The sequence below is a fragment of the Actinia tenebrosa genome, unplaced genomic scaffold (assembly GCF_029948245.1).
Source record: "Actinia tenebrosa isolate PJP-AT-01 unplaced genomic scaffold, QUT_ActTen_1.0 PGA_scaffold0__85_contigs__length_37466705, whole genome shotgun sequence".
Taxonomy (NCBI): Eukaryota; Metazoa; Cnidaria; class Anthozoa; order Actiniaria; family Actiniidae; genus Actinia; species Actinia tenebrosa.
This window is the reverse complement of record NW_028292569.1, coordinates 34,760,968-34,779,232: the sequence shown is the minus strand read 5'-3', so window position 1 is coordinate 34,779,232 and position 18,265 is coordinate 34,760,968. Positions and strand designations below refer to the sequence as shown.

Sequence of the window (18,265 nt, the reverse complement as noted above, 5' to 3'; positions counted from 1 at the left end):
TACGGATTTTAAGAATCTTTCACGCGGTTTCTCAATGAAATTTTTCAAGCTATGCAACAACTGCGATATAATTAAGTTTTGAACATTACTATTTGCAACTTTAAAACTTCGCATTTTTGATGTATAAAAATGCAAATCCAATTAATTTCAATTTCCTGGACGTCAGGAGTGCTAAGTCTAGTGTTTAACAAAGGTCTTGCATTCCGTTCTAATCCGATTCTTATGACTGAATTACATGACATAACATCAATCAAAATAAACCTGATAAATCACTATGCAAGGATACTAGGGGATTTCAGACGTAAGTGGATTTGGAGATTAGATTTATCATGTGTGCCATCACTGAAAATACGTGTATGATGATATATATTAGCCATTCTGAGGTTGAGGAAAAACTGGGTCGAGTTAGAATTGCAGTGCATTGTGGGACTGTCTTGGGGGACAAAATAGACGTCATTTTGGAAATATGTCCCTTAAACCAGGTACGGTACGGGGGTCGGCTAGTCTCTCCAGTGATGATTACAAAATCGTCCTATGTAATCCTTACATTTTAAGGGCGGATCGGATTTCATTTGCCGTCAGTTCCGAAGTCCTTACAGCGCGTCCGCTTCTGCGCATTTCGTTGGTGCATGAGAATTACTTCTTTATATTTCACTAATCCAAGGCTTTATTTCACGCTGTTCAGTTTGCCTATAATCTACATTCTTCACTTTATCTTCAAAATTTGAGTTCCCACAATATTATTCAATTTTTTGAAGCTCACAATGAATCTGTACTTATCATAAATAATTCTAGTTTATAGAAAAAGAAAAAAAATCTTAAATACAGTTTCTTGGTTGCTTTTGCAATATTTAAACCGGGAAAAATATCAGATATAAAACTGGGTGAATTTCTGCGTTGATTTTGCTATACTGCGATTTAAACCGGGGAAAATATCACATAAAACTGGGTGAAATTCCTTTCTTTTGCGAGTTTATTCGTTTGTTGATTGTTGTGTTAATTGTGTTGGATATATACACCTTGGATATTACACCTTTTGCTGTTCATTAACCGCAAAGGAATATTCATTCAAGCGAAAAAGCATTATCATTAGCGCGAAGAGGCACACAATAACGCGAACGGAGTTTCAAGAGCGCGATGGAACATTCATTAAGGAATTTAGCATAACATTGGACAATCATGAATATGTTTGTGCAGGTTCATTAGCGTTTTCGAAGTTTCATTAGCGCCTTTGTGCAATCAATAGACAAAACCACACATTCAATAACGGTTTTTGGACATTCATTAGCGCAATACATTATTACTTTACTTTTTACACGGGAATTGTAGGATTTTAGCTTTCTTTACATTTTTTACAACCCATGAATATAATGGGAGACAGAGGAGAAGCTAGAAGGCAAGGCATTCCACTCGGAGAGCTAAGAAAAAGATTGCTTCTTAGAGCGACTACAAGAAACATAAATGTTATCACGCAACAAAAATGCATGCAGTGGTACAACCACATGCAAACCTATCTTCCCAGATGTATGAATAGAGAAGCAATTCAAGGATAATGTACACTTCTTTCTTCAATACCTAACGCCATGTTTTCTTCGTAAAGAACGGTTATATTCATGGGTTGTAAAAAATGTAAAGAAAGCTAAAATCCTACAATTCCCGTGTAAAAAGTAAAGTAATAATGTATTGCGCTAATGAATGTCCAAAAACCGTTATTGAATGTGTGGTTTTGTCTATTGATTGCACAAAGGCGCTAATGAAACTTCGAAAACGCTAATGAACCTGCACAAACATATTCATGATTGTCCAATGTTATGCTAAATTCCTTAATGAATGTTCCATCGCGCTCTTGAAACTCCGTTCGCGTTATTGTGTGCCTCTTCGCGCTAATGATAATGCTTTTTCGCTTGAATGAATATTCCTTTGCGGTTAATGAACAGCAAAAGGTGTACTCAATTACAATTGACTCTCGTTTTAAAACTTTTGTGCACTCAGTGTGAATGCGATGTATCCTACGACACTTCACTGAAATATTCCTTAGGAACCTCTTTGTTTTCCTATTTTTTCTTGATTCGCTATACACTAAGTTCATACCAAATTCTTATGGCTCCTTGAGTTAAAGAACACAGATAGGTTCGAAGATTCCACGCAATCCTTTGGGGAATTAAAACAATATGTGCGTCTTTACTTTTAGTTTCACGATTTTTTTAATATTCTTATATTTATTAGAACTACTTTAATTTAAGCAATTTTAGTTAATATGACCATTACCCCATAACAAAGTGTAATCATTAACTCAAAGAAGCCGCCCTAAGACTTAATTTTTAGGTTTTATTTTTAGTGAACCTTTATCTTTTCTATTCCCGTTCTAGTGAATTTTTCATTCTTTTGAAACACCTGTTCATTACCATTAAATATTAAAAACACGAATTTAAAAAAATCTTTTCCATTGACGTCAGTCTTACTGAACTCTTGCATTTAGGACAAAACTAGACAAAAAGAAAAGTACTTGGATAGATAATAAAGTGACGATGGGTAGAGGAGCACGAATCGTTTAAAATTCTTCTCTAAAATGAAGTGAAAGAATATGTTTGGTGAGAAATTGGGAACGCTTTTACTATTTCAGCTGTTTCTCACACATCATTGACAAGAGGGATCGACTTAGATGTCATTAGTTGGAATAACAATAACACAATCAAATTAGGAAGAGGAATTCGTTTTTGGCTTTATTCACCGTATGATTATCCAACTGGCAACAACGAAGGCTGTAATTTCAATCTAATGTCTTCGGTAATTCTAAGAATTACGAACATATGCTGGTACTACCTTGCAACTGACTTATGGTTTTTAACGACGGAACACGTCCTGTTTATATCCAAAGAATGCAGCCACCTTCAATTAATTTTGTGAAAACATTTACTCCAGTTTCTTCGGGGAAATCGGTTTGTGTGAGCCACGGTTTGAAAACCACAAGCCGAACGACAACGCGTTGGGGGAACGTCTTCGGCAACAATGGCAAACCATCTTGTAAGAGAATTATTATCAATGTTGGCGGAAGGAAGTTCATCGTAAGGGAAGGACTTTTCGACAAGTTTCCTAACTCTGTTCTCTCTAGTTACACGATAGGGATGTTCTACGATAAAGACAAGAGAGAACACTTTTTTGACCGCGATCCGGACGCGTTTAAGTACATCGTGGAATACTGTAAGACCGGGCGATTGCATGTGTCATATGAGGAGTGCTTCAGTGGACTACTTGATGAACTGGCGTTTTTTAATATCCCAACTGAAGATATATTCCCTGATACGTGCTGTGAAGAAGAATACGGGACCAATATTAAGCAATTAATTGAGAAACACCACGCAAAGGACCAGAATCAGCTGCTATGTTCAACAACAGAATCCTTTGATGTCCAACGATCTTGTCGCAGTAAATTATGGGAGTTCACAAACCAGGAAGACTCATCTTTAGCAGCATCGGTATATTCCTGTTTAATTCATTTTCTGACGGTTATGAGTGCAGTTATCATAGCCGTAGAAACAGTATCATGTAAGGTTAATATGAAATGCGGTGATGCTTATCCAGATTACTTTTTTATCGCCGAAACTATATGTGTCGCCATCTTCACCGCAGACTACCTCATCAAATTATGGAGCGCTCCCGAAAGATTCAAGTTTCTTCGGAGGTTTCTTAGCGTCATTGATGTCCTGGCGTTAGTTCCATTTTATCTAACTTTAATTCTGAGATATTTTTTCGGTATTCACAAGGATTATTCATTCATGGCAATCCTTAGGCTATTTAGAGTATTCCGTATCATTAAACTTGCCAAAAGGTCCGAGCGAATAAGAGCAATTATAGTATCCATGACCGAAAATGAAGCCGGGTCTTCCACTGAAGTTTTCTTTATCTTGTTTGGATTATTCATGTTGCTGACTGTGTTTTCGACTGTGATTTTCTTTGTGGAACAAACGAGCAGTGAAACCCCCTTCTCGAGTATTCCTGAAACGTTGTGGTATACAGCAGTCACTATCACTAGTCTTGGGTGAGTTCATAGGTGTTTGAACGGTCAGTCCAAAAATCCACTCCTCTGATTATCTTTTAGGTCTGGGATGAGATTCATTACTACACCTTTTGCTGTTCATTAAGAGAAAATGTACATTCATTTGTGCCAATAGTTGTATCAATAACGTGTAATGTACTTTCATCAACACCACAAGTAACATCATTAGCGCGGATCAACTTTCAATAACGATATTTGAATATGCGTGTACATTCATAGGCATCAATGGACAATCAATAGCGCGTTTGTACATTCATATGCGCAGAATGTATTTTCTTTTGCGCGAAATTCAACTTCAATAACACCAAATGACAAACAGTAGCATTTATGGACAATCATTTACCCAAAAGTGAAAATTCATTAGTGCTATTAGCATAATCATTGACAATCTATAATGCGTTTGGACAATCATGAGGGTCAATGTTATATTCTATAGCGTGGTTCGACAAACATTTGCATGATTCGAATGAACAATAAGAGAAATAAAACAATCATTAGCGATTTTTGTTTATCACTTTAAAACATATAAAAAAAACTCAGGTAACTGCCTCCATAATAGCGGCTGCGTAGGAGAATAGCAATTAGCTCACTTAAAGCAGCAATCAAAGCCGACATCAGCCGTCCAGAGATCCAACAACATACGAACGATCGGGCTGAGGCAAGACGACAAGGGATTGCTCTAGGTCACTATAGAACGCAGTTGCTAATGGAAGGGCTCCAGAGAAATGTGGCAACTATCACTATCGCTAAATGTGGTCAGTGGTTCAGTTATATGCAAACGTATTTGCCACGATGTATGTAAATGGCGAAGAAATTAAAGGCTAAAATAGATAAAAAATCGCTAATGATTGTTTTATTTCTCTTATTGTTCATTCGAATCATGCAAATGTTTGTCGAACCACGCTATAGAATATAACATTGACCCTCATGATTGTCCAAACGCATTATAGATTGTCAATGATTATGCTAATAGCACTAATGAATTTTCACTTTTGGGTAAATGATTGTCCATAAATGCAATTGTTTGTCATTTGGTGTTATTGAAGTTGAATTTCGCGCACAAGAAAATACAATCCGCGCATATGAATGTACAAACGCGCTATTGATTGTCCATTGATGCCTATGAATGTACACGCATATTCAATTATCGTTATTGAAAGTTGATCCACGCTAATGATGTTACTTGTGGTGTTGATGAAAGTACATTACACGTTATTGATACAACTATTGGCACAAATGAATGTACATTTTCTCTTAATGAACAGCAAAAGGTGTAATATATAAGCAATAACACTAAATAAGTAACAAACAGATTATGCTCCAATGTTATCAAATCCTGAAACTACCTCTATCTAAGCCAGGGCTTGGTTAACTCACAGATCAAACCCTGTTACAACTTCTGTTCTTATCTATGGCATGGCTAATTGGTTAACTATGCTTGCTTTCGCTTTCTCCGCTGGCCAGCTGGACAGAGTGTCGTGACCACCACCCCCCCCCCCCCCCCCCCCCCCCGTTTTTATGGCAAGCGAAGACCAAACATATGATTTTAATATATGTATTGTATTTTATATTTTAATGCATGTATTTCAGATACGGCGACATTGTGCCAGTCACTATTCTTGGGAAGTTTTTTGGCATCATGACAATACTGGTTGGCTTCTTGGGAAGTAGTTTACTAGTTCCTGTCGTACAAATGAAGGTCAGTATTCCAACTATCTTTTGCTACACGAAATAATTAAAAAACTTGTCTTATTTCTCTAAATAATATTTTACAATTTGGTTTTGATTTGCGTTTTTGTGTTTGTGTGTTTCAGTTGGGTAGCTTTTCCAAGCCTTGACCAGTGCTCACATCTCTACGCCGAGTGAATCCTTCAGATCGAATTCAAACCATTTTTTGCCATGGTCTCATAAGACCTCATAATTAAACCTTTGTATGGTATATTAGTGGTACTTACTAGAGACAGGACAGGACTATGTGCACATGCGAGTAAATCGTCTAAACAAGCATACATGAGGTATTCCCATTTCATTTATCGCAACTTCTTACTCTACCTTGGTATAAATTAATCGTTAAAATGTCCAAGATACCCAGTTACTACTATTGGAAGGAATCGTAGAATCGTCGAGTTTGTATCTACAGTTTATTATCTTAGCTTTGGTCTATACTTTTATTACGATTTTTGTAATACTTATGATATACAATTTAATAGTATTAGGAGTTGAGCTGGGGAGAAAGAACGGGTGTCAACGATTCAAATGCTATTATGTACAACGGTTTTCGCATGAGTGCGAGACGTACAGTACTTAATGTCCGGAAAGCACACGGCACCAGCATTGGCACCGCTACGGCTACACAATTTGCCGTACCGTTTCCCACTCATACGAAAGCCTCTCGATAAAAACAAATCCAACGCGGCGATTTTTGAAGCTTTTCGAAGCCTCGTATTTGGATTAGCTTAGAGTATATCTGTTAACACACATATATATCATATACATTTACATAAGCCTGACATGAGGATATTCTTATCGATTTATTCATTATTATATACTATCATAGTACTACTAGAAAGAAAAAATAACTTTCAAATAATTGCATTCATTATTCAAATTATTTTTTTCTGTCGAAAACTGCCTACAATAATATTCTGCTCATGCGCATTACGGTGCAAAGGTGTTTTCTTGTAATCTTGCTCATGCGCAGTAACGTTGCATTTGTCAGTATGGCTCGCTTCCCTGCATGACTTGGTATGTTTGATAGCCATCAAAAATAATCAAAGCACAATAAGAAAGGGAAAAATTCCTATGAATTTCAATGATAAAACGATTATTGAACTCGGTTATCACAAAATATCGTGAATTGCTAGATTCTCGCAAGCAATTATTTTCCTCTGCCTTCGGCATCAGCAACCACTTGCTCGCTCGCCAATAACAAATAATATATTTTGCTCAACAAATTTTGTGCACCAGCTACAGAGAGGTTTCATAGCAGCTATGTTCTACGTCAAAAAGTATATAAGGTGCAATATTTTTTTCTGCAAGAGTTTTTATTTCCTAGAATAACTGCATGAAATTCTTTAGTTTTCCCTAGATGGCGGCCATGGAATTTGTCTATTCGCATAAGGTCAACTTATAGCAAGCGCATTTTTTTTACACGTTTTAGACTAATTACTCATATTACTGCGGACTCTATATATAATATAGGAAATGTTGCGGTTGTCCAAACACCCATTACTTAATAGGTAAAGCGTATATGTACACAGAATTGTCAACAAAGTCTTCAGGGAATTCATCAGCTGTCGCTGAATGCAAAATACATAACCCATTCTTGACCTGTGAGTTCTGAGGGCTTCTGTAGTTCAACGACATGCATTTTGCGTCTCTTAAGCAAATTAACGTGCAATGTAGCAAAGATGGAACTGATTTTTTACTGAGCACGTGATTTAGGAGGAGTTTATGCGGCAAGCTGGTGTAGAGCTGTTGGCGAGTGAAGTTTACTTGGAAGGAAAAATCTGTCAACAAAAATTCAGTCAGGTAAGAGTTGTCTTGCAGTTCTTATGAATAACACGCTCGGAATCGAACGCGCGGATTTTGCCCTCGCGACAAAATAAGGTTTTGGTGGTAGTCAATTAAAGCCTTTCCATGACATTGTTGGAAAACGTAAAGTTTACAAGGGCACTTATCTATGGAATTTTATGGAAGCGCCCTTCAATCAAGATGATTTCGCGCGTCTTATCGATCGAAAAGCTTAAGCACTGTAATAGAACTTTTTAGGAATGATATGAGGAGAGGCTGAATACAGGTCTCACAGATATCTGGGATCGTTTGCTGTTGCAGAAAGCAGGGCGCATAAGGTTCCCAATTCCGCGCAACCGGTCCCCTACCCTCTTCACTTTTAAAACTTCTGCGTAAAAATTACGCTCAAACAGTGAACGGGTCTATGAAAACTGGATTTTGTACATCTCACCTTCCTCGAAGACAATGGGGACATATTTGCACAGTGCTTTCAAGCCAAGCGCACAATATTGAGGACTCCACTTATAAGCTTTTATTTGGATGCAATTCCTGGCAACTGTGTTTGGAGAGTCGTTGCTCAGGTTCGTAAAGACTAAAGGACTTTTATCCACCCACTGAAATTGTCCTTCATTATCATTATCGTTAAGGCCAATCCATATCTGGTTGACGGATGCGCCATGAAGTAGAGACAACACGAAGATGTACTCTTCCTCGCTTCCAATAGAAGCGAGGTTTGCACCTTCTGCTACACAATTGGATTGAGAAGTTTTCCAGTCCTCACTATTTTGTTTCAGTATGTAGCAGATATTGTTCCATTCTACCCAACCTTGTTTGCAGACCGATGCATCTATTTTGGCCCAGGCTGTTTGAAATAAAAGCAAATGAATCATTCAAAGGCAAGACTAAACTCGGGATAAAATACAAGTCGAGTATAACTGCGCACTAACCAAGTTCTGCTTGTACAGCTATTGCAAAAAAGGGTTTTCTGCACTTGCGGCATAGTTTTTGTGCTGACCTCATCTACATATGATCCACAATACATTTCAAGCTTGGTAAGGAACATGCAACAAACCTTTCATATCTACAAGCTTATTACTGGGCTGCCTGTGTCTCCGTTCTGTTTTCCTGCGTCAGAAAATGCCAAAATTGCGCAATAGTACCCAGGGGTCTTTACAACACAATCCAAGAGTCCTTTGGGAACATATGATACAGAGATCACGAGTAAAGTCTGGTTTATATTCAAGTGACAGTTGGTCTATAGTGATTGATTTGGGGTGGCGCTGCGAATCGCGAGTCTGAAATTTATGTCCACACATATTCTTTTTTCGTTAGTTACTGAAATTCGACGTTCAATGCAGGATTAGAAATTACTCGAGTGTATAAACTGACTCCAAGAAAGTTCAAGATGCTGTGAAAAGATCTTTCTTTTATTTGTCTACTCGAACTTTCAATTAAGCCTCTCAAAGCAGTACTCAATACAGAAAGAGTTTAAGAGTGACTGTCTGTAACCATCGAGCAAAACGTGGCAAACTTCGAAAAATCGATTTCGCTCATACTTTCAAGTTAGTTAGGGTAATGTATCCTAAGAATCGCTGTATAGTTGGTTTGATCAAATAACGCTTTATTATGGAGAAAAATGGAATTTTTCAAACACTCCCGAAAACACCGTTCGCGACAGTAAATTTTGACTCAACTTTCGCGGCTGCTTGACAAAAAAAAAGCAACACTGGGAATTAAAACAACCCATATTCTTGAAGAACAATCTATTGAGTACGATATGCGTGACTTTGGGATCAATTGTACAATTTTAAGATAACAAAATAATTTTATTCGCTAGACGTGTGTTTAGAGTATCAAAAAATAGGTCTTACAAAAATATTCATTCTGAATATGCTTAACCTCTCAGTCGCGTGAAACTTCGCTGGTTGATTATTCAGATGTTGGTCTTTCTAGTGATGTAAAGAAATCTTTGGGCAAATGATTGTGTGTCACGCAGTATGTCTTCAAACTTTGGTCAAATTACTCATTTCTGACCTCTGGCCGCTTTCTATAACAGACAAGATACTAGTGTTTATAAGTAAAATATAAACTCAAAAACAAGCCTAAAACACTTTTATAGCCTTAGATAATGTAGCTGTTTAAGAATTCTTACCTGGCAAACTCTGAAACCTGGATTTTTATGAATGGTTTTAGACACAACATCGATCTGGTTTCTTTCATTACCGACTCGAACTTGTCAACGGCCGAGTGCCACAGGGAGCCCAACCTTTCTTGTTGTGGTGCAAATCACAGGAAACCCAGATTGATTAAAAAATCGTTTTAATTTGTTTTAATGATGATGCAAACACACACAATAAAAAAATTTCACAACTATTCCAGTAAAACTTACTGAATTACATGATAATCTATAATATGAATGACTAATAAAGTGGGGGAAAACCTGCAGTAGAACCTTACTAATCAGTGGTAACAGTTCTAAATTGATTCTAAAGAAGTTGAACCGTATACACTACATGCAATTTTTCTGCTCGGCATGTCATCATAAATGATCACCGACCTCTAAGGTTCATAATTAGTACCGAACAAATGTATGTGACAGAGGCACCCACGATTTTATTGGAGTAGATGCAGAACATGAAAATCTTTGGAAACTTTTTACGCATCCTTCTTCGGAACAGGTGAACAGCGTGTCATCATCGGTATCGCTGTTTTCCTTGCGGGAATCTGTAGTGGTCTTTGGTTTATATGTCCTACTTTGTCTAGGTATGACATCGCAGAAATCTGGAACCTGGTCATCAGAATACTCCATCTTCCTAAGGGTGGGTAAGGCTAGAGCTGACGATGTCTTCGTTGTTTCAAATTTCGTGTTGGGTATCTTTTTTCCTTTTCCAACGCCGTATGCTCTCCAAACCACAATGTTACGCTTTTTGAAGATAACATCATTGTCAAGGCTTACGCCTTCCCATTTCTCTGTGGGATATGTCCCGGGAATCTATAAACCACACAGTGCTACACTTAGACCACGTACGCCACCATGTGATTCCATAGCGGTTTTCATCTGTACTGCGCTCGTGATGTCATTTCCAGAGTTTAGATAAGTGTGCATGTGATTCTTCAGTACAGCAGCTTTGCGATCGCAAGGACTTTTGCCTCCTTGAGGACCTGAAAAATCCATGCGACGCTCACTTTGTGCTTCCTGGCGAGGTTTTGAACTCCAAGTATGGTTACGGAGCTGTGATAACAGGCAGCGTTATCTTGTCTAAAGCTGACGGATTTCAGGTCTGGCATTGCACGTCTCAACTGGAGAATGACGTCAACTATAACTGCTATCACAAACAAGCTATCCTGGTTGCTTTTGTGAACACGTGCACGAGGGTTAGGTTTTGACATTCCTCTTTTGACGAATCAGTCGTGGGTGCCTATGTCACATACATTTGTTCGGTACTAATTATGAACCTTAGAGGTCGGTGATCATTTATGATGACATGCCGAGCAGAAAAATTGCATGTAGTGTATACGGTTCAACTTCTTTAGAATCAATTTAGAACTGTTACCACTGATTAGTAAGGTTCTACTGCAGGTTTTCCCCCACTTTATTAGTCATTCATATTATAGATTATCATGTAATTCAGTAAGTTTTACTGGAATAGTTGTGAAATTTTTTATTGTGTGTGTTTGCATCATCATTAAAACAAATTAAAACGATTTTTTAATCAATCTGGGTTTCCTGTGATTTGCACCACAACAAGAAAGGTTGGGCTCCCTGTGGCACTCGGCCGTTGACAAGTTCGAGTCGGTAATGAAAGAAACCAGATCGATGTTGTGTCTAAAACCATTCATAAAAATCCAGGTTTCAGAGTTTGCCAGGTAAGAATTCTTAAACAGCTACATTATCTAAGGCTATAAAAGTGTTTTAGGCTTGTTTTTGAGTTTATATTTTACTTATAAACACTAGTATCTTGTCTGTTATAGAAAGCGGCCAGAGGTCAGAAATGAGTAATTTGACCAAAGTTTGAAGACATACTGCGTGACACACAATCATTTGCCCAAAGATTTCTTTACATCACTAGAAAGACCAACATCTGAATAATCAACCAGCGAAGTTTCACGCGACTGAGAGGTTAAGCATATTCAGAATGAATATTTTTGTAAGACCTATTTTTTGATACTCTAAACACACGTCTAGCGAATAAAATTATTTTGTTATCTTAAAATTGTACAATTGATCCCAAAGTCACGCATATCGTACTCAATAGATTGTTCTTCAAGAATATGGGTTGTTTTAATTCCCAGTGTTGCTTTTTTTTTGTCAAGCAGCCGCGAAAGTTGAGTCAAAATTTACTGTCGCGAACGGTGTTTTCGGGAGTGTTTGAAAAATTCCATTTTTCTCCATAATAAAGCGTTATTTGATCAAACCAACTATACTGCAATTCTTAGGATACATTACCCTAACTAACTTGAAAGTATGAGCGAAATCGATTTTTCGAAGTTTGCCACGGATTTTGAATTTTGCTTGATCGTTACAGACAGTCACTCTTAATATTAATTGCTCTAACTTAAACTAGGAAAATAAGGCTTTAAAACTTCCCGTGAGTGAACAATTCAATGTTTAATTAATATAGTTGGCGACCTCCAATTCCCCGTAGTAGATCTCCTTCATCTTGTTTTCAAATTATTTTTACTTGCCAGATTTCTACTTGAGATTTAATAATGCTAGTGCTATAAACGATTAAAGAAAGCATAAAAAGGTTCGTTCGAGTTTTAAGTTTGGTTTGTGTTATCGTATGGAATAAGCTGGATTTTTGAAAATTGAACTGCCGACCATTTAGTGTTTTGAAATTCTTTGACCGGCTGCCGGTCCGGGTGCCGGTCATTTAGGAAGTTTCTTTTGTTCCCCAGGGTTTCATCTGCTAGATTTCACATTGATGGATTTGGGTAAATAGGAATAGGTTACTCAAAAATAAAAAAAGTTTCACTATTTTACATTCTATTATTTTAAGAATCAAAAAAGAAAAACGGAAAAAAGGTGCAAAAACGTGAGTATGGGTAGAATGTTTAGGTCACCCATCCAAGTGCTAACCCTCCCCAGACGACCTTGACTCAGTATCTGAACGACAACGATTTATCCACTGAGCCACGGTTCCAGGTGAATCAGCATAACAATAGGCCGATTGATTCCGTGCGTGGCAGAGATGCAAGGGATTAGCCGATATGGTCTGGGGGCCGGCTGGTCTCTCCCCTGATGCTTTGGCTAGAACATTTTCTTGCGTAATTCGTACACCCAAGGGCAGAAGGATTTAATCGCCGTCAGGTCCGAAGTCCATACGTCGCCTCAGCTCTGCGGATGTCTCGGGGGTATGGCAAAGTAGAATCGATTTTTTGAATTTCTTTTGGTGGGTTCGAATCCCATCTTATCCACATAAGAATTTTTTTTTACATTTTTTATTAGACTCAAATCTTCAACAATAATGCAATCTTTTTATCGAAAAAAAGATTTACTCCTAGTCGGTTGTTCATAAAAGTTCGATCAGACGTTATCAGTCGTATAAGCAATATCGATCCGCGAAAAGTAAAGCTATGCTTTCCTATCTTTCCAGGTAAAATTTGCTGACAAGAACATTTACTGCACTTGGATCTTTATATCATATGCCCGCAAAGGACTCTTGGGTAGTGCCGTGAAGACTTCTGGGTACTATTGCGCAATTTCTGCATTTTCTGACAAGGAAAATAAACAGCTACCTGAGTAAATAACATAATAACAAAGGATAGTAAAGAAAATAAGAAAATTAATTGGTGATTCTGACTGAGAACATTGAGATATTTGAACTTGTTGCGTCATGGCGCAAGATCAAATTCAAAAAAATAGTGTGACATGCATAATAACGCAATGTAGCCTTCTGCAATTATTATAATATTATGTAGAGAGCACTTTAAGGGAGAAGATCTTCTTAGACGAGTAAAACGTTCTTTTAAAACATTCTTTTCCGTGAAACATTCCCGTGATTATCTTTTGGCTAACATTGCAAACTTCTTCAGCTGCACTAGTACATTATACAGGCAACCCAGTGAACGCCTAAAAGGCGTCTTGCTTGAAACAAAAATGTATTGATGGTTTTCACGGCGGCCATGTTGGAGGAACTAAAAAAAAGATTTGTCAATGAATTCTTTTGTTATATCCTCCAACATGGCCGCCGTGTCTTTTGTTGTTTAATTCTCTTGGGAATGATTGAAAACTATCAATACTGATTAGGATTACCTATAAACAATAGGCTTTCGTAACGTGAATCATGATGTGTGAACTTTTATCACTTTCACCATGTGAGTCGGGATCACAAGAATTTTCACAACTTACAACATCGTGTCTAAGTCGACTCCGCAGTAAATCCAGCGGTTCAAGTCTTCGTTTGACAGTGACTGCTTGAAATTAAAAGGTCTGTCGTTCAACATGGGAGGCTCAGATTGATTGAATTCACCATTCAAGTACAACACTAGGCCAACTACTTTTATTTCACGCAGGTAAGAAGCAATTGAGCCTAGAAACCAAAGTCTGATATATGTCTTGTAGAACTACTCACTGACATCAATGGCTATCGAACTATGTTATTTATAAGTATTTTCCTCAGTTTCCAACGCTAATTTAATAAGATGCACGTTATTGCAATAAATTTAACTTATTCTAAAGGTCTATCGTATAGGAACTTTAAGCTATTTCGAATACGGGGTTAAATTTTGATTAGTTGAAGACATTGAGGATGCCTAGGACCTCCTTCACTGATGCTTGGAATTCTAGTATATCGTAGATTTTTTCTCAGTTACGTTAATTCTCTTCAGGATAGCATAATTAAATACCGAGAAACGTCTTTATAATTTTTTTTCCCGTCTTCAGGTTTTATTTGAGGCACTATTATATTAAAAATGGCCGCCATATTGAGCGAATTTCACATCGTCATTTCTTGCCTCGTTTTGGTGTCAAGCGTCATTGTCACCCGGCATGCTTTGCAGTCATTTAACAAAATGACTAAAAGCTGATAAATAAAAATAAAAATAATTATATAAACAATAAATAAATTAATTAATTAAATTAAATTAAATTAAATTAAACAAATTCTGTGATTTCTTGGGCCAAGTTCAGTGCTGTTTCCTCTGACCATTTGATGTGTTTGCATAGTTTTCCCCAAAACTACTTTTTATTATTTACATTACCTCTGCATTTTTACATTAATTTTTCCTTCCGATAAAAAAAAAAATACTGTAAGGTGAAAAGAGAATGAAGAGTTTTTAAGCTGATCATGAGATAGACAGCCTTAATGTCTTAGTTTGTCAGATTTAGTTGTGCGAAGACAGTGGTGTTTGCTTAGCACTTGGGAGTATACGGGAAGCAGACTCGGATGTCTAACAATGTCTACGTTCCCTCTTTGCTGTACCGCCCACTCTTATCAATGCATGCCACTCCTGCCACGAACATATGCACCGGTGGATTTTGAAAATAATTCTAGCTTAGATTGTTGATTATAATTAAATTAAAACTAGGTGGTCAACTATTTATCACTGTTAAAGCTATTAAAAATCTAATGATGATTGAAAATATTGATGGAGTATAATCTCCAATTTTCGTTTTAGGATCTATTTTGCACATGAAGGAAATTTTAGGTATTGCGACTTAATTTGAAGTGGCTTTTCTATACTAATTTTCAGCCAATAACAAATCAAAAAACCGCCCACTGGCCAATCACATTGCTTGAACACAGAAACCATTTGAATGATCCATTTCAAGGCTGTTGGCTATGGCAGCCATGCTGTTGCGTAAAACAACCAAAATTTTCTGCTTTAATTATGAAATCTCTTGTAATGAAAAAAAAAGAAAAAAAAAAAAAAAAAAAGAAAAAGAAAAGAAAAGAAAAACATTGCATTGTTCCTGTTTTTCATCTTCGCAACGTTAAAAACCATGAGTTCCGATTCAAAATGTTACTTGTCTTTCTCCCAAATTCCAAAGCGAACTCTGCCTGATGTTTGATTAAAACAAGCTCTGAACCAATCAGCTCTTAGCAAATGCAGTTAAATGGTTTTCCTATGTAATTCCATTAATCTCTAATATAATTTGACGCTTTTTAGTGATGACATTGACAAAATGCTTTTTTCTAATTTTCACGTTCTGATCAACCATGCACAACACCAATACAAACATACTAGTATAATTTAATTTCGATTAAGATTTTGCGATAGATGTTTTTACTGTAAATCGGTGGAAACCGGCGCAAGCTTCCGTGACTGTTGAATGGCTTCCATACACCACAAACCAATCAAATTGCACGACGAAAAAGGAACGTCATCCAATCAGAATAGAGTGTTTCAGTGGAGGTATATTTTTCAGTCAACGATGAACGCTTTGCTTTGAAGTTTCCCTCCCAAACAAACAAAAGCAAAAGCCGCTTTAAAAGTTAAGAATAATCATCTAAAAGATTTTCCATTCGCCTGTTTTTGAGAAATGTTTGGTCAGCCTCCAACCTAAAAAATAAAATCTCCGGCTCTAGTTAAAGTTACCACTTTTTCACTGAAAGGGCGGCTTTAGCCCATCTGCTTAAATAAACGCACTTTGGTTAGAATCTTTTGATTGATCTATTCTAATTTTGACGATTAATCTCGTTTATCTATTCATATTTCCACTTGCACGACTTTTTTCCCAGACATTTGCTAAGCAATTAAATTTTTTCTGGTACACTTTTATCATTTTGAAGGACAAAAAAAAAAAAAAAAAAAAAATATATATATATATATATATATATATATACGTTGTTTCCGGGTAAATCAAATTACTTAGTTTGATAATTTGACATCGCAATATATATAGGTAATGTTATTAGTTTGCCCCATGATAATCAGACTAGATTACTTAGAAATAGGTCTCCGCGAAAAAAATAAAAAAAAGCTGGCAAAAACTGGTGGATATATTTTCACTGAGCATATTTGTATTTTGAAACAATGCTGGATTTATGACCTTCACAATTCTTTAATTTTACCCCATGAAATTGGATATTTTTATATTGCGCTAGGGCACCTGAATCTATTGTTCTCTATTTTTTAAGAATATCAGCAAACAAACTTTTACGGTTTAGGAGTAAACCGAGCGAAATGTATATCAATTTTGCTGCCCGCGCCCGGTATCATAATCGATGCTTTTATCTCCTGTAAGCAATGGTTTATGTTCGGCCCATGTGAGGTGGGGATTACGGGATTTGATTTTAATAATTTTGAATCATGGACAGTCGAGTTTAAGAATCATGCTGCAAACATTATAGCGTTTTCGGGTTTGATTTAGAAAAAATCAATAATTTTTCTTCATCGAAATATGTTTAAAACTATCAATCTGGTTGATATAGTGGTTGTGAAATTCAGTTTGCGTAAAAAAAATTTCCCCCAGACGCGAAAAGAGTATAAAACAGGCTCAATCTTAGATTGTACCCTATACACGAGTGAGTTGTCTAGGAAAGTTAATTAAGAAATCTTATTTTTACTCATAAATAGAGTAGAAAATGAACCTAAACTCACCTAAAAATGTGGTAACAAAGATAAGAACTGCACTGAAGTTGGAATTTCTCTGCTTGAAGTTCAGCCAACATTTGGTACCATTCATTGTCGTGTATCGAGAACAGCGGCCCAAGTGCACATTAAGCCCGCCTGTGTATAACTCAGTTCTTAACTTAAATGTTTGATAGGAAGAAATGACTTAGTACAATCTTTTTATTGGCGTTTATCATAGGGTTTCAAAAGCGCCGAATATTTCCAATGCAAAAGATGTGCTTGTTCAGAACAGATGCAATCCCGATATTAGTTACACAAAAGTTTCAGAAAATCAAACAGTACTTCCTTTTGTAAATGGCAGGGTCTTATTTTGATAACTAGCCTGTCATTATACCACATACAACTTCCTTTTCCAATTCTCGGGTCTAAAATATAAATTGGTTGCGCCAAAAGAAATTGCAAACCTTGGAAGCAAGAATCCGTATAACCGCTTGTCATTCCGCCAAACATGTTAATTGAAATTTTTCGAAGCGGCTTTCGACAAAAATCTTATTAAAAACTTCAATTCTCATTAGCTATTTTATTTGGAAAGGGTTTGACAAGTCTATGTCGTTTCTGTGCGAGTAATTTTAGGAATCCGATCTGAAAATTGTCCAAGTGTATGTGAAAATTGGAATAAACATTCCCATACCAAGTCAACAAAGCAATGGTCTTCTGTCAGCCAACTTCCTTTTTGCTTCGTCCAACCTTTTTACTAATTTTTTATGTTATTCAATAGTAGAAAACATTCTGTCAAAGTTCTTGTTGTATATGACTTCAATCAACTCAAAGTATCGGTGGTATTTGATAGGTTATGACGTCATTGTGCTAAATAGCCCCAACGCCGAGGAAATTAGAATGGTTGTTGTACTACTCATTGTACGACCCGAGTTTAGTAATGCTCAAGGTGATAACTCGCATTCGAGTCATTATTAGTCTTTAGAAAAAGAAGAAATAATACGGAAAGAATGTCAGTTTTTCGTTTTTGCTGAAGCAAGCGTTGGCAATGTTTATCTCTAATTAGCCAGCGTAGCGGCTCTCGGCTGAGTCCCCCGAGAGCCGCTACGCTGGCTAATCTCTAATTGCACTTCATGGTGGATATAGTTTGGCATTTTTAACGACCACTCGAATGAAAAT

At 36.8% G+C, this 18,265-nt stretch overlaps 2 protein-coding genes across 2 annotated transcripts; one reads left to right on the top strand and one right to left on the bottom strand.

Annotated features, from left to right (window-relative positions):
- The first annotated feature begins 2,528 nt into the window (after window positions 1–2,528).
- LOC116297895 (A-type voltage-gated potassium channel KCND1-like) lies at window positions 2,529–6,909 on the top strand. Its single transcript, XM_031706209.2, has 3 exons — window positions 2,529–4,039; window positions 5,648–5,756; window positions 5,872–6,909. Exons 1-3 carry the CDS (start codon window positions 2,838–2,840, stop codon window positions 5,893–5,895), a joined length of 1,335 nt encoding a protein of 444 aa, XP_031562069.1. The 5' UTR covers window positions 2,529–2,837; the 3' UTR covers window positions 5,896–6,909.
- LOC116297896 (uncharacterized) lies at window positions 6,865–17,273 on the bottom strand. Its single transcript, XM_031706210.2, has 3 exons — window positions 17,117–17,273; window positions 8,022–8,432; window positions 6,865–7,566 (listed from the first exon to the last, which is right to left on the bottom strand). The coding sequence occupies exons 1-3, from the start codon at window positions 17,199–17,201 to the stop codon at window positions 7,286–7,288; spliced, it is 777 nt and encodes a 258-aa protein (XP_031562070.1). The 5' UTR covers window positions 17,202–17,273; the 3' UTR covers window positions 6,865–7,285.
- Window positions 17,274–18,265: the final 992 nt, after the last annotated feature.